The 15,766-nt window shown below is 40.3% G+C and overlaps 2 protein-coding genes across 3 annotated transcripts; one reads left to right on the forward strand and one right to left on the reverse strand.

Annotated features, from left to right (window-relative positions):
• Nucleotides 1–8,006: 8,006 nt before the first annotated feature.
• LOC145434845 (uncharacterized) lies at nucleotides 8,007–10,305 on the forward strand. Its single transcript, XM_080312079.1, has one exon. It carries the CDS (start codon nucleotides 8,651–8,653, stop codon nucleotides 9,938–9,940), a length of 1,290 nt encoding a protein of 429 aa, XP_080168205.1. The 5' UTR covers nucleotides 8,007–8,650; the 3' UTR covers nucleotides 9,941–10,305.
• Nucleotides 9,987–14,055, reverse strand: LOC145434843 (uncharacterized). Of its 2 annotated transcripts, XM_080312078.1 has the most exons (4): nucleotides 13,630–14,055; nucleotides 12,363–13,562; nucleotides 12,118–12,278; nucleotides 10,374–11,682 (listed from the first exon to the last, which is right to left on the reverse strand). In XM_080312078.1, exons 1-2 carry the CDS (start codon nucleotides 13,709–13,711, stop codon nucleotides 13,204–13,206), a joined length of 441 nt encoding a protein of 146 aa, XP_080168204.1. In that variant the 5' UTR covers nucleotides 13,712–14,055; the 3' UTR covers nucleotides 10,374–11,682; nucleotides 12,118–12,278; nucleotides 12,363–13,203. The 2 variants fall into 2 exon arrangements, with proteins under 2 accessions (XP_080168203.1, XP_080168204.1); XM_080312077.1 differs by lacking the exon at nucleotides 13,630–14,055 and having other exon boundaries at nucleotides 9,987–11,682; nucleotides 12,363–12,617.
• Nucleotides 14,056–15,766: the final 1,711 nt, after the last annotated feature.

The raw sequence follows: 15,766 nt of genomic DNA on the forward strand, positions 1-15,766 counted from the left end.
GCAGCGATCGCTGAAAATCTCGTTTTGATGAAAACGGTCACGTCCGCGAAGAGAAGATGGCATCAAAATTTTTACGTCAGCTGGCGCAAATTTAGAAGTTAGGTCGCTTCTTTCTACAATTTGACGATCTGATGTATTTCCACCGTATGCATCGCTTATGTAGGTGACGAGCCCTCTGGTGGATATACCGATCATGCACTTGGCCGTATTTTTGTTTTTGTAAGTCGAAAAAGATGCGGATTGCATTCCTGCATTTTTTGGTCTTTCTATTTCGACTTCCGTCGCATCCAATATTATTGCTCGGACATGGGGGAATTTCATTTTAATGTCTTTCGGACAATGTTTATCAACAATTTTCCTACTTGGCCATACATCAATTTCCCTCAGCTGAAAATACATAAAGTTGATACACGTCGAAATCAAGTTTGACATAGTACTTCGCCCAACTCCAAAGAAAATGGCCAATTCAAAGTCATCTTTGGCCTGGCGAAGTTTCATTAAAGTCGCTAATAATTCGTTTTGTGGTCCAAGTCGAGATTTGAAATTGAGGAAATGACACGACGGCCCTAAAATATTAAATAATAGCATGAAATGATCATAATTATAAAACCCCGTGTAATATTTTATTAAATGGCCCTCTGCAAATAAATGGCCCTCTGCAAATATGCGGCCTATATCGGTAGCCCCATTTGAAATTCGGATCGGAATTTGAGCATTGGAAGAAATAGTCGGATGCGTTTCTGTCATCGAATCACTACGGTCATGAATCGTCATCGGACCGTCATCAAATTCTGCCGATTTTACTTCAACGGTAAATTGAGCCTACGGCACGGCATCATCCTTAACAAGAATTGACGTTGTAATCGGAGACGAATCGGACGCCCTGCATATTTCTCCACTGTTCCTGATATGTCTACCATGTTGTTTGCTTCGGTAAGGGAAGACGGAAGGAACAACGGTGTTTCGAAGTGTTTTTCGGAGACCTGTTTATAAAACAGTCTTAGAAAACAGTAGGATGTATGTCAACGGAACAGGCAATTTACAGTTTGGTACGTAATCTTCTGTTTTGAAATGACTTTCACAGACCCGTGAGTTTTCACTCGGGGTGAAGAGCTTCCTGAGTGACCCTTCACGTTTTATGGCGATTTGCCACTTCTTGCGGAGTTCATGATCCTTCGGGAACTTGTGGCCACCTTTTCGGTTTTTGCACATTGGCACACAGCAATAAAAAACCATATCTGCGAGATTTCAGCGACACTATACCCAATTAAAGAGCGAAATAACCCGTAGTAAAGAATGGTAAAGTGATTCGGCGTCCCGTTGCCAAGGCCTCATGAGCTCACTAGCGCTAAATGTGGGCAACAAGTCGACATTCACTATTTGTCTTGATGAAAACCTATTGTATATTTATCAGAATCAGAGCGACTGTAGCTTTCAAATAAGATTATTTAATTTGAGCGTCAGGGTCGTCATCTATGGGATTAGCTATTGCGTTATCGCTTCATAGCAAATCTGTCGACTGTAGCATCACTCCACCGTGAATCACGTGTCGCGCATCTATCCGTGGGTTAGTTATCTATCAACTAGATCAAAGAAAGGAATTTTCCATCACACCATGTGCCACAAACTCAACCAACAGGCATCACATACACTAATTACTATGATCCATATTCTTCCAACACATCAAGCAATGCAACATGACTTCACAAACGATATTATTCGGTCGTCAACAACTACGGTAAACTTAACATTTACAAATTCAAAAGATCACTATAAATTCTACTTGCCAGCACCGGCAGCTTCGAGTTACAGCTACGCGCAACCATTAACACCATCCGAGCTATCGTATCAGCAAACCCTAACCAGTTCGTTATTTTTACCCATTATTCCAACATTTTATTTGCATTAATTTTTTTCAATCCTCCCCTATATACATGATGTAAAGATGCATTTTACCCCTGTCTTGTCATTTCAGCTTCCTTTCGTAATGCAGCACTATGGCTCCAAAATTATTTTTTTAAAAAAGATGCAACATGCAACCTGAAATATATAATGTTGGGAAGGGACAAGATTCTTGCTATAGACGCCGAAAAGAAAACAGCATCCATTGTGGATCATGCTGTTGAAAACATTACACAAGACTCAAGTAATGACTATGTTGTTTAAGCATCTTCTTAATCTGCAATAACGGATGCTGGTTTGAGTTCAAGTTCTGACTATGATGCTGGTCTTGGTACCTTGACAGTCGACAGCCATTAATTAAGCTGATGGCACCTAAAAAGTATTATGAAAAATACTCATGTGTCCCCCAAGCTTTAAGATCGATTGCAAGTAACAGACAACGATGCTGATGGGATCATTTATCACGGCTTGTGGCGGGGATAAAGCAATGTTCACTCTGTCAAGATCGTCAACGAAGAGAGCCAGGGTAACAAATCGTCTTGAAATTTCCAGGGATATTTCAGAAAAATTTCAAGAAAAGAAACCACAGCATGTTGCCATTCATTGGAATGGAAAGCTCACAGAAGATAAATTGGGAAATCGATATTGTTCTATCTTGTAATCCTCAATACTCAGAAGGAAAGCTACTTGACATTCAAAACATACAAAATGCTGCAGGTCAGACACAAGCTGAAGCCACCTTCAACCTAATTGAAAGGTGGAACATACAAGATGCTGTAGCAGGTTTGGTTTTTGTCACTACAGCAAATAACAGCAGCTGGAAGACGGGGGCAGCAAATAGCAAAGATGCTTGAAGGCCTTCTAGGAAGGGAGGTGTTCTACCATGCTTGTCGGCATCATGTGTATGAGCTATTAGTGAAACACGTTTGGAAATGTTCATTTGGATAGGCCACAACTGGACCAGAGAATACATGGTTTTCCCCCCTTGAAAGGAACTGGAACAGTCTTGACAGCAATTCAAGACTCTGATTATTCCTTCCTGTTTGAGGAACGCGCAACAATGATAGTTGAAAAGTTCAGGGTGCTGCTGACCAAGAAAGATTTTTTCACACGCGACGACTACAGGCAATGTGTGAATAATGCCCTTGCTCTTCTCGGTGCAGGTGAAGATATACGCCATCACAAACCTGGTGCAGCACATCATGCGAGATGGATGGGTACAATTCTGTATGTTCAGAAAATGTTCATGTGGTGTGGGCCGACCAGTTGAATAACAAATTTGAAGTTGAAATATTGCGCCGCTTCAATTTATTTTTAGTTCTTTTTGATATCCTTGCCTGGGTTTATGCGAAGTTTATTACGAAGATAAAAACATAAATTGCCACAAGGGCACAACAGGAATACAACAACAAACGTCGACCTCTCTCTCCGCTGTCGCATGTGATCTCCTCACCAATTGTACACGCTGCATTTTCTTTAGCTTCCCCCAAACGTGGCCAAGAAATAAATAGGTGCAACCGCTTTGTAATGGCTGTCCAAAACTATAACAGAAATTAAAGTTGTGATAATCCTATCATTCAATTGTGTATGCAGGCTTACCGTTTGACACAACTGCATACAGAAGATTTGCTGACGCCAAGGGTATTGGCAATGGTTCGGTATTCGGCTGACGACGCCAAGGCATAGATACCCATTGCAGTTCTCTCTGCGGGGATTGGCTCACGTACAGTCACATCATCTTATACAAATATAACAGGAGGACGATAATAGATTGAGATCACAATAATTGTCTAATATAATTGAACAGGACACATATTTTCTCACTTGGCACTTGGCAACGTTTTTACTCAAATCTGTAACAAAAAATACCAGGACTGTAGCTACGAAAGAAGTGGCATGTTGAAGCACAATACAACGTACCTGGCTTCGTATCATCATAAACATGATGCTAGTGAAAGTTTCTTTTGTCATCCTGAAATTTTCAATCCACCGTGCATCAGCACCGTACGTCAGTTTCCCAATACTTCCCTGCCCTATAAAGTTGGAAATATCCGATGAACCAGTGGTCACCCCGCTGTGGTCCTTGAGCAGTTCATTATTATAGGGACTATGTGCATGTGTTGACTGAACACTGTTCAGTTCAGACTGTAAATTCTTTGACCGGTGCACACCTTGGATGCATCAGAATCCTTCCAAAACGGTTTCCTTGTAATTCCAAATCTGATGAGATTATTCTCAGGTGATGATCAATATTTGATGTTGATATGATTTGATGGATGGAATCTATCGTAAATTTGATCGCGAACAAAATTGCTAGCTTCTTATATTCAGGAAGCATGTTTTTTTTAGTATAAACCTCAATTACCTTACCACCAGCAACTGCATCACACAACTAAAATAGCGCTGCGCCCAATATACTTTCACTATAGAGACTGTAGGATGGAGCGACGACTCATTGTTCTAAGTTTAGATCCGTCACGCTTGACTTTGCGTAGTGAAATTCCGTTCGCGAAAGTCCGATTGTCCTATTTTACATGTAAAAGTATAGGCGATTTCGGAAATGCATGGATGAATTTGAGTGCCGAAAAAGGGTGGAAATATTCTAGCTAGACGTTTCAAACTTTGCATGTTACGAGGAAGCATCAATATGTTCTCACTAAAAAAAATTCACAACTGTCCTCCACCCAGAACACGTTTAAAATCAATTTCCCGCAATGCCTTATTCAGTGATAAGCTCTCCGCGGCCGAATCCCATAAACTCGTAGACAATGCTATAATTGATAAGGCTTTATGCGGTAATAATTGAGTGGCCGTTGAAAGCCGCTGATACCGATACAAAACTGCCTAAACTATTTTCCGTGCATAAGCAACCGATGAAAAAAAACGAATAGCCTACACGGAAAGCGGATGAAAAAAGAGCGACGAAAAGATTATCAATACATCCAAAAGATCAATATCGTACACTGTTTCATCGGGCATTAGGCCTCAAAACCAGAAAGCAACTCAAAGTGGGAGCTCTGCCTAAGCTAAATTTGCCTGAAAGATGTAGCACAATCATAAAGGTATGCGGGGTATCTCTCACCAGGGATATCTGTCTCTCGCTCAGATCAAGAAACCAATGCACCAAGCGATTCCAATTGATATATTTATTCATATAGAAAGAAAATAAGATACCTTTCTCAAGAAAAGAGTTGCCAGAGACAGTGAGGCACAAAAATATTCCAGATTTGGTACAATCAGCTTCTAATTTGAACAGCAAAATTTGGGGTATAGCAGGCCTGATGGTTTGATATCACAAGTATAGATTCAACGGCTAGATATTGCTTCTTCATTCAAGGTAACTGGGCATTCTATGAACTGAAAGGTAGACAGCACATTGAGAAGCATGGTATGGAAGATGACACAGTGCCAATAATCAGGTTAAGTTAATGTTAATTTCATTACATTGATTGAATTGTCCCTACAGACGTCACAACTTATTCCACTCCACTCATCCAATCCTTCAAAGCATTGGGAAATTTCCTCTTCGGTGATGGATTCCCAATCCTCCCACAATGATTCTTCGGCCATAACTTTTACGAAAAAGTATTGATTATAAAGGAATCAAAATTTCTGTGAAAGCATAATACTCAGAATTTTATTTCCGTTTTGCTGATTAAATAACAATTACCATACATGAGGATAGCTCGCTACTTATATAGTATCACAGCAATGTCCTCCAATAGTACGGTAAGTGACTTATATTTTCTCGTCGGCAAGTTAAAATACATACAGATTCTGCTGAATGACGCCTTCCAGAAGGACCATGACTTGGTATACCCACTTCGCCTGCAACGAAATGCCGTTTCATTTTCAACGCCTGCCCTTTTATTGTTATCTTCTATCATCACATAATACGCCACTATAATAGCTATTATATCATAAATCATCGCTGGTATTCACCGACCGTGCGCATTGCGCAGCGATATACCGGCATATTCATCGCTTCGTACAGCAACAAACGCAAGACCGTCACGCAAGTATCCAAGATATTCACTAATCAGGCCAAACATATTAGGACGTCCAATTAGTCACAGAGTCCGTTATATGTATTCAACCTCCAATACTCCGACCCATTCCCATCGACAACCATGCATTAAACCAACAAAAACTCAACTTTCCACCGTCTGAATTCTATGTGGGATTAATAGTGGTACACGTAACAATGGGTAGCTCCCTACGCAAAGCGGAGCGTGACCAATCTAAAGGGAGTTGAAAATATTATTGCGCGCAGTGTAAATAGAGTAGTTCAACTTATATAGATATTTCGGTATATCAATGCACTAATACCAGTATAATATAAAATATTTATAGTATTATGGGCAATAATACCATAAATATCCATTTTACAAGATAATTGCTGCAAAACCATGCAAACAAAATATGTTGCGGATGAATATTAATTAGGCGTTTAAATCAGTCGTCACTCCATCCTACAGTCTCTATACTTTCACCCTCGTCACAAGGGTATGTTTGTTTACCAGTACTTCCTGCTTCAAGTCAGTGTTGCCAACTCCGGATGGAAGAAACCGCTAAAACATGCTACTGTAGGACACTATGGTGAAATTGTCAATAGTATATGGTCTCCAATGAAAGAAGATGAAGTGAATTGTTGTGAATTTAATCGTTACTCATACTTAGCCACATTGCACGTTCTTTAAAAATCTGGATTACGTATGCAAGGTAGGTAGGCATATGTGACATATTAATGAGCACGCTTGAAAATAAACTAATTTCCTGTTTAGTTGATTCAGCCTATGGATTTAGTCACGCATCAACGTTCAAAAATCAGGTTTTTATAAATTCTAAACAACCTTTCGCGGGCCGCACTTTGCCCAGGCCTGCTTTGAACGGTGACTTGGACTCGGTGATGAATTGAAAATGACTCGACTTGACTTGAGTCAAAGCCACAAAAGTAAGATTTACCCGTGACTTGATTACACCCTGGTGGAAACACTACCATAGATGTGCCCAGGTTAAGGGATTCACTGTAAAAAATAAACTGGTTGGGTAACATGTTTCGACCAGTTACCTCATATTGTAGGTCCGTCATGTAAAACCAGATGACAGGTTCAGTTCCACTCGTTGCCTAACATGATTCTTCCTGACCTGTAATCTCGTAACCACGTCCGACGTGAGATTTCAATTGACCTTCCACCTTGGCCGATTGGCACAGAATCAGTAGCCAGGATATGAATTAAAACAAGCAATTCAGAGTTGGGTCAAATAATGTATATTAAGAACAAATGCATCAAAACAAGAAAAAATTCTTGAAATGGCGGAAGTTTCGGAGAATACATATTGAAATAAGAATTACTATAACGGCTGAAAATATTGACACGTCATGAAGCAATGGGAGACATTCACATCCATGGTCAAACCACTGGAGGCGCGCAATTCCAGTCATTCTTTCATCACTGAGGTATATGTTAACTGCTATCAATGGGCGGTCATGCATTGTAGGTTAGGGTGGAGTGAAAATGACTCTTTTTTTTCAAATCGAAAAAAGGGCTTCCTCAATCCTGACAAATGACCTAAAACTTCAATAAAAAGTGATTTCAGGGTATTACCCCCATTTTCCAGCCGGCAACCACCCAATTTTTGCGCGTGGGGGGGGGGGGGGGGGGGGTAAAATGGCCCATCTCGGCAACCGCGCTGGTCGTAGAGTCATGATATATAGCTCAAAATCTGGGGAAGCATCATGTTTCTATCTGTCTTAAGAAGAAAGTTTATTCTATTGTGAACACAAAATGAGTTATAGCCAAAAAACGATATATACACACATTTTTGTTGAAATTCAGCATTTATTCTGACGAATTATGATCCGTCATCAGTTTTTTTGAAAAGAAAAGTAACACACTGACAATGGACGATTCTCACCGCTCTAGCGCCCCCTATCAAGGGATGGCGGTCGTCATTTCGCCTCCATAAGGATACCATTGTGTGCATATATATTGGCGTTGTTTTTCCTTTATGGCGACTCGTTACTGCGAATGCATGAGTTGTTGGTTATTGCAACACTAATGATACATAATTTTATGTCATTGCTAGCGAAATCCAGACCCTACTTCTTCATCATTGCTGGTTGAGAAGCCTTGACGTGGGACTGTATTTTTCCTCTGAACTGCTGCAAACATTGTCTTCCGATGTCACAAGTAACAGGAACTAACTATTTAGTATTTACACAGTAATCTAAGAGTATGGAGCTTGTATTTTCTGAGTTGCTGACGGTCTACCAGAGTTCAGTTTTGCCGATGTAGACAGGATTGCCTGCGAGTCGAGGGGTAGTGGAAATAACAAAGACAAAGGTTATAAATTATTCGCTGATTTTAGAGGTTTGTAGTAATTTTGACTAGCAGAGGTCCTTGATAGATTTATTCAAGCACTCAAATTATAGGCTCCTAACTGGCTTTGAGAATTAGACGTAATGACTTTGCAAATATCATCAGTGATGAGGAAAACCGGCCGGTATCCCGGTACTTTAGGCGTGACGTGATATATTTGGTGTGCCAAGACAGTTCCTAGCGTCACACCGGTGTTCTGTGAGTTGTATCTTTTGTGTGCATGAGACACCATTTCCATATTGGGTGATGAGTTTGAGCATGTCGGTATCAGCACAGTGTTGAGCGATAGTACCTTGCAGGCGGTCTGATGTGTAGTTATATAATTCTAAATTCAATAATTTTTATTAGAATATTTATTGAATTATATGTTTTCAGCATGCCATGACACAGCAATGTTCTACGTGCAGGCGAAGAGCTATCATACTATGTCCAGAAACAGCCCTCTTCACAGCTTGAAATTAACCATCAATCGAGAACCAGGTCGAAAAATTTTAAATAGTTCTTGTACATGTCCTGCTGGTGAAGGATGTTGCAGCCATATTTTTGCGTTACTTTATCAAGTTGCTCATTTTTCAACCCCCAAATGCCCTAAGGTCCCAAAAACAAAGAGCTGCACATCACAGCCACAGTCATGGCACAGGCCTCGTCAGGATGGGTTTATTTTTCCACCAATCCAAGAAGTAGTTGTTAAAAATCCCATTTCTCAGTCTGCTTCCGCAATCCACCGCACATTGCATAAAGCATGTGACGTAAGCCCGTGGCAAGATTTTTCTGAGTCAAATTTTTCTCCCTACTTTCCACAACTTCTCACCATTTTGCCAAACCCTTCTATTGATGTCCCCCTTGTCCCTTCCAGATTTGGAAATGTTCCCAAAGGTAGCATCCTCTCATACCAACAACCTCCATCCGCCGTTGATGTTTCAGAATATTTTCCAAAGTTACCAATATCCAATTTGCACGATAATCTCGACCTTCCTCTCCCTTTTCTCAAGCAAGAAATTCTGCACCTATCGCTTAAAGTCACCCCATTTGATGCTAATATGGTCGAGAAGGATACTAGACTGCAAAGTGCCTCTGACTTGTGGCACCGCCTCCGAAAATTTAGACTAACGGCGTCCAACTTTGGACGCATATGCAAAAGACGAGGTGATCATGACAAACTATCCAGTGACCTTCTTAAGTCAAAGCATGTCATGACAAGTGCAATGAAACGGGGTCTAGAGTTAGAGAGTGAAGCTGCGCAAGCATATATGGAACATTCAGATGTCACATGTTCGCCCTGTGGTCTAGTTATTTCACCAACCTACCCGTGGCTTGCTTGCAGTCCTGATAGAAAAGTGATTGACAATTTTGCAGATGATATGTATGGCTTGGTTGAAATTAAATGCCCAACGAAGGAAATTAGTAATTTATCTTACATGCAGAGAGCACATGGCCACTATTTTCTCAAAGAGAATGACAATTACTTTTATCAGGTCATGGGCCAACTAGCTGTTACAGGACTGGCATGGTGTGATTTCGTGGTTTACACACCTTCAAAAAGGGTTTATATAAACCGTATTCATGCTGATGAGAATTTATTCAAAGAAATATTCTCGAAGCTGGAAGCATTTTATTTCCAATTTTTTTTGCCTCTCGCTGCGGTCAATGCTTGATATTGTCAAAACACAAATTTGTGCTGCAGTATTTTATGTTCCAGGTGCAGATGTGCGTCATCAACCAACCACTACGCCACGGACCTTCAATGATGGACAAGGCTATTTCGAAATCTGATGGTCTCGAAAGTGAGAACTGTCACTGACACCTAGCCCATTTGCTGGATATGAAAGGGTCATGGCGACCCCGGAGATCTTTCATTTTCACCGGGTTTAAACTTTGTTCTCCATGGTGGTCACATCCACCAAGCCGCTCACTCCCAGTTGTGTCCCGGAAAGCTTTGCATAACTGGCTAGTTCCTAGCAAATGGCGGACAATTTGTCGATATATCTAATAATTTGTCAATATACAATACCGCACACGACTGTTGAATGCTATTTGTTGTTTATTGAATAGATAGGAAATGAGAGGATTATCGATCTAAAGCAGTGAATGAGACTTGTGTATACATAGCGACTACTCAGTATTGTATCCTCCCTTTGTTGTAGACAAGGTAGAGGATTTGTTACTGTACGCATCGTCATTGAACCGTCATACATGTAATGACGTTTCTTATAGACCCTGCGATCAAATTTGCAATTAATGAGTTCCAATAGTTCTTTAAAACATGCAAGGAAAATTTCAAAACAAAGGGCCCCTAAAGTTGGTGAGAAGACATGCCACACACCACAACTGATTCGCAGTACCGAAAAGAGTGAGTGGAAGGGGACGGCTGAAAAGCTGATTTTCTTTAACTCTCCGAATAGCACGTTCTACGTGGACTCTCAGCGAGGCAATTTCCTGCGTTCGATGAACCTGTCCTTCTGAAAACCGTCCTTCGGTATTTATAGGTGGCATGTTCAATCCAATGTTTCGGTCCTGCAAAAGTTTTTCAATATTAAATCCTTTGTCAGCCATCACCGAATCACCAGGTTCAAGTAGATCAAATAGGCCAGACCGTTTACATATCTCCTTGTCTGAAATGCTTCCAGAATAAAGCGAACTAACAAAAATGACAGGGCCATGTGGAGCAATACCAATCAAGCATTTACAAGTTACATAGTTCTTATAGTAAGAAAAAAGTTCACTCTGAAGAAGCAAGGATGATGGTACCTGCACTCGTACTTCACAGCAGTCTATTATAACACGTGTGCTACCATAATTTCCGAATCTGAAGGACTGGGGCATATGTTCTCTAATTTTCTCTCTACTTGCCCAAATCGGCAAGCTGCCAAGAGTAAAATATAAAAAATTTGCCCAAGTTATCGATAACCTGCTAACAGATGCAGTGGACAAGTTGAATCGAACACCAAGGTCTTTCACTCCAAAGCCTTGGTGAATCCGACAAAGAAATAAAAACAGTTCGTCTTGCAATGGCAGGGTTCTTGAATTTGCCTTTGCATTGAAATTCATCAGCTTACCACTTCTGACATCATCTTTAACAGCTGACCAAAGTGGAACAGTTGCAGCTGTTGATGAGATTATGTCAAAAAACTTCAAAAACACACCATAACTTGAAAATCCAGAATAATAACGAAACATATCATCGGATGCCTTGAATCGTTCAATGCCAAATGTGCACAAACTTAGCTTTTCCAGTTCTTCACTTAAATCCTGAATTTTTTCCTTTGCTTTGGATAACTTTTCGAAGAGGGGCAAATCTTCTTCACAGTACGTGTGATCCAGCAATGGCTGTTGTCGATATGGACTCTGATGGTTGATGGTACTTGGCCCAGGAATTTCTTCTGGAGTGTGATGTCCACTACAAATACATTTAGATGCATTAATAACATGCATGTGACAGAAATGAAAACATTCATAGTTACTGTATCTATACGATCAACTAAAAATGGCAGTTATTGAGCTCGGGATTTTGCTGTACTTATCATAATAACCAGAAATACTTTTACGCGATTCCAGAATGGCCAAGCACACATTGCATCTTTTTTCTGAAAATGAGTAGTGCAAGTAGTATTTTAGCTGCACTAAACTCTACATATTGTTAGCAAGGCAGTATTATGTAGTGATAGGTTACTCTCCCTTCCACCCCATTGATATATGTGCCGAGTTCGTGAAATAGTTTTGAATAATATTGGAATCTCTCACACATAAAAGACCTATCTACTGTGTACCGGTCACTGTTAAGAAATGAAAGTAATTTGTAGCACCATATCATGTCAGTATACATTGACCTCACATCTGATGCCTGTGCAACACCCTTCTTGCTGGTGGTGTTGACTTCGTCCACTTGAATATCCCAGGAACAGCTCCCATCTTCAAATAGTGACGTCCGCCAGACTTCAGTCTATAATCCTCTTCATTGAAATGCTGCCCACAAACACGTGTATTTCCAGTTATCTAGAGAAAAGTCAATAGCAACATTATCACGACAGAACAGGAGAGAGTATAATCGGATTGAAACACTTCAGGTAATTTACTCACTTTGAAATTCGGCCCGATTTCACGTCTAATTCTTTGTATCCATTTTTTCCTAATTTCTTCTTTCACGGGAAACCTATGAAAAGATAAATTAATGGTCTTTCTCGAGTCATTGTTGCATTTTGGAACACAACAATGATAATGTGATCTTCCTGTCACAGTCCACGATCCCGCATCTGCATTCATGTCTGTTATCTCACAGGCAATACCGTATAATAATAGATTGTTTATCGTAAAAGCTCTTTACAAGAAATCAACCTGTCCATATTAAACATAAAACTGTATTACAGGAATAAAATCACTAATATAAATTACGTAAATATATCCGTTATGACCAGCCATTTTACACATACATTAAATCTTAGAAGCCAAGCTGATATGCCATGATGTTCTTGACTTCAGGTGAGTTGTCACAAACCAGTACCGAAAAATCGCGTAAAACGGCTGTTTTTCGCTAAAATAAAGATTCCATGCTAATAATAAACATGCTATTTATCTTAATTTAGCATCGATACCCTGAACTGCATCATATCGACAACCCACGGAGATAAATAGCGAAACCAACTCCGAAACTGCCCTCTGTCCGCATGAAGCAAGATTCTCCGACCGCCATCCCTTGACCATAATGGCGGCGCTCGTGAGCAAAAATGAAAATCGTGCATTAAATTATGAATACGAGTTCTATCTCTACACTTCGATATTTCTTCTATCTTTCGATCCATCTCTCTCTCTCGCAACTCAATCTGCTCCTCCACCCAGTGCCTAATCTATCTCCACTCAATTCTGCTGCCTTCAATTTATCCGTTATGTACGATTATTAGCACATTATTGAAGTAGACATATTTTAGGAGTCTTGTAATTTTTCAATTTTCAATTTGAAGTATATTATTTTTAGCCTAAGTTCTTCTTTTCTCAGTTCACTCTCCTCCTCCATCATTTTGCTTTCTCTCATTCTCAGTTCTTTCAGCCACTTTGCTTCCTTCATTTTTTCCTGTAGGTATTGAGTCTTTGACAACTCAAATTCGGTACCGTACGTACGCTTGTCTAAATAAAAAAAATTAAAGTTCGTTGGACTGCGCATCAGAAGTATTAACTCACCACGGCAACTGGAGCTGGAGCTGAGGTTCATGTCGGGGTGCATTACATGATGATAATGTTCATCGTTATCCCCTTCCTCGCCCGTCTCCGAGTGGAGCACTACGTCTATTAATTAGACAATGACATTTGAAAATTCATTACTATATCAGATGTATCATTTCCGATAACTCACAAGACGTTTGGCCATCGTCGTCGAAGGGATTGCCTAGGTCGTGGATTTGACCCGGGACGACTGCTATAAAACAAATTTTCATTTCAATCTGCCCCACACATCCTGGAATTCAAAACATACATGCCACTCCCTCACTAAGGGGGTCCATATTAACATCAATCATCCCTCCTCCAGTCTTTCGGCGCTCTTTCTTTAGCTGCGCGGCATCAGCCTTAGAACGGTCTTTCATATTTTGCCATCGCTTTTTCAAGCATTTGACCGTTCTCTGGCAGCTGATGCCGACAGCATTAAACTCAAGAGCCAAAAGCTCCCATGCGCGGTCTTTGGCCGCTGCACAGACCTTGTCTGTTTTTTTATTTTCGACAATAGGATTTTGCTTGATCAGCTCCAAAAGAAGAGCTTTTTCTCTCGGAAGAAAGTTAGGCTCCCTTTCAGGGATATCTTGAAACTCCGGGATTGGACACCTCTTTTCAAGGTGCCCTGAAGTAGGCCTATGTTGATGCAGCCAAGCAGCTGCAAAAGACTTCGCAAAACATCAAGGACGTGTCTTTTGTACATATTTATTAGGAAATAACACAATAAATAACATTAGGGATGTCAGTTGTCACGGTAACGTCACAGTCAGTTGTCGTGGCGACGTCACCATGACAGAATTTAGCATTTTGCAGAAGCCTTCGAAGTCAGTTTGCGAATCTTGCGAAAGTTTTTCTTCGGTGCCTCTTCAAGCATCGGTTTGGCATTCAAACGCTTGAGGTGATTTTTTGCAAAACAATTGAAAGCACTTTGCACATTAAGGTTGAAGTTCAAATGGCTAGATTTACATTTGACATGCATGAGGTAACGAAAACAAGATGTAGAAGACACAACATAACGCATTGCATTCAGAAAAACATTGCGCTGATTCATACAGCACATCAACTTTTTTAACGTGACTTCATCTGCTGAAACAGCTGAGAAATACTGCACAGCCAATAATGTAATGGCAAAGCAAATTTCAGTTGGTTCAGCAAGTCCTCCACGATCTGCCATGTCAAAAATCGTTTTATATCTCTCAGGAATGCAGCCATTAATATCTGGAACATTATTAATACCGGATATGAGCACGCCTCTGCAGTCGTCACAACGCCTACGGCGGAAAATTGAGCGACCAATATATCCACTAACAAAGACTACAACAGATGCATCAGTATCGTCCACATCATTTGTGACGACAGTTTTCATGAAGTCAGCAAGCCACTGGAAATCTTCGTGGTTTGCTGATGCATCTTCCTCGCCCGGTTCACAACTGATGATTGCTCTGGACAGTCCATCCCGCTGCAGCAGGCTTAGACACCAAATTTTTTTTCCGCCAGCAGCAATTACTTCACAGACATGAAGAAATTACCGCCATTGCTCTGCCGATACATCCCAACGATTGGGTCGGACATTATTTAAGGGGGCACTTCTCTTTAGAAATAATTTTTTTGTGTTTTTTTTTTCTTCATCGATCTAGAACGGAAATTTCACGCTCTTTCCAAATATGTCATTATTTTTATGATATTCCAACTCCTTCTTATCCAAAACTAGTTTCTTTTAGGGACCATTTTATAAAAAAAAGAATTACAGCCCAATTTTTGCTGCAGTCGTGTTCATTATAATCCAACATTCGCCTTTGCTGGGGGAAATAGCGCCATCTGGTGAAATCTATGCTGTAGAGCTCGAAATGAGTGTTCTAGTATAGTTCTAGCCAGTCTGCCTTCATAAACTTGGCTGCTTCCCAGATTCAGTAAGCAGGCGAGTTGAGGCTGTTTTTTTCATTTCTTTTTTGATTTGTTGACTGATAACTGACAATATTGGGTGGTATTTATTGTTTGCTTACAAATAAGTGTTCTAGCATGTCTGCTTTCATATACTTGGCTGCTTCATTGATTCAGTACCAAGGAAATGGTCCAGATGGGGGTTGTGTGTTGTCCTATTTCATCTTTTTTTATTCATTGACTGCTGACTGACAATATTGGGTAGTATGTATTGTTTTTTGATAACTGTTTTGGATTGGTTTTCATTTCTAGCTATCAATATGCCTAGAATGAGTCGATCAAGGAAATTTAGAGTTTTAGAAGAATCTTTGAAATGGAAAGATGCATTGGTGGATTCACCA

The sequence above is a fragment of the Botryllus schlosseri genome, chromosome 3 (genome assembly GCF_051294905.1).
Source record: "Botryllus schlosseri isolate E-star chromosome 3, Bs_hap1, whole genome shotgun sequence".
Classification (NCBI taxonomy): domain Eukaryota; kingdom Metazoa; phylum Chordata; class Ascidiacea; order Stolidobranchia; family Styelidae; genus Botryllus; species Botryllus schlosseri.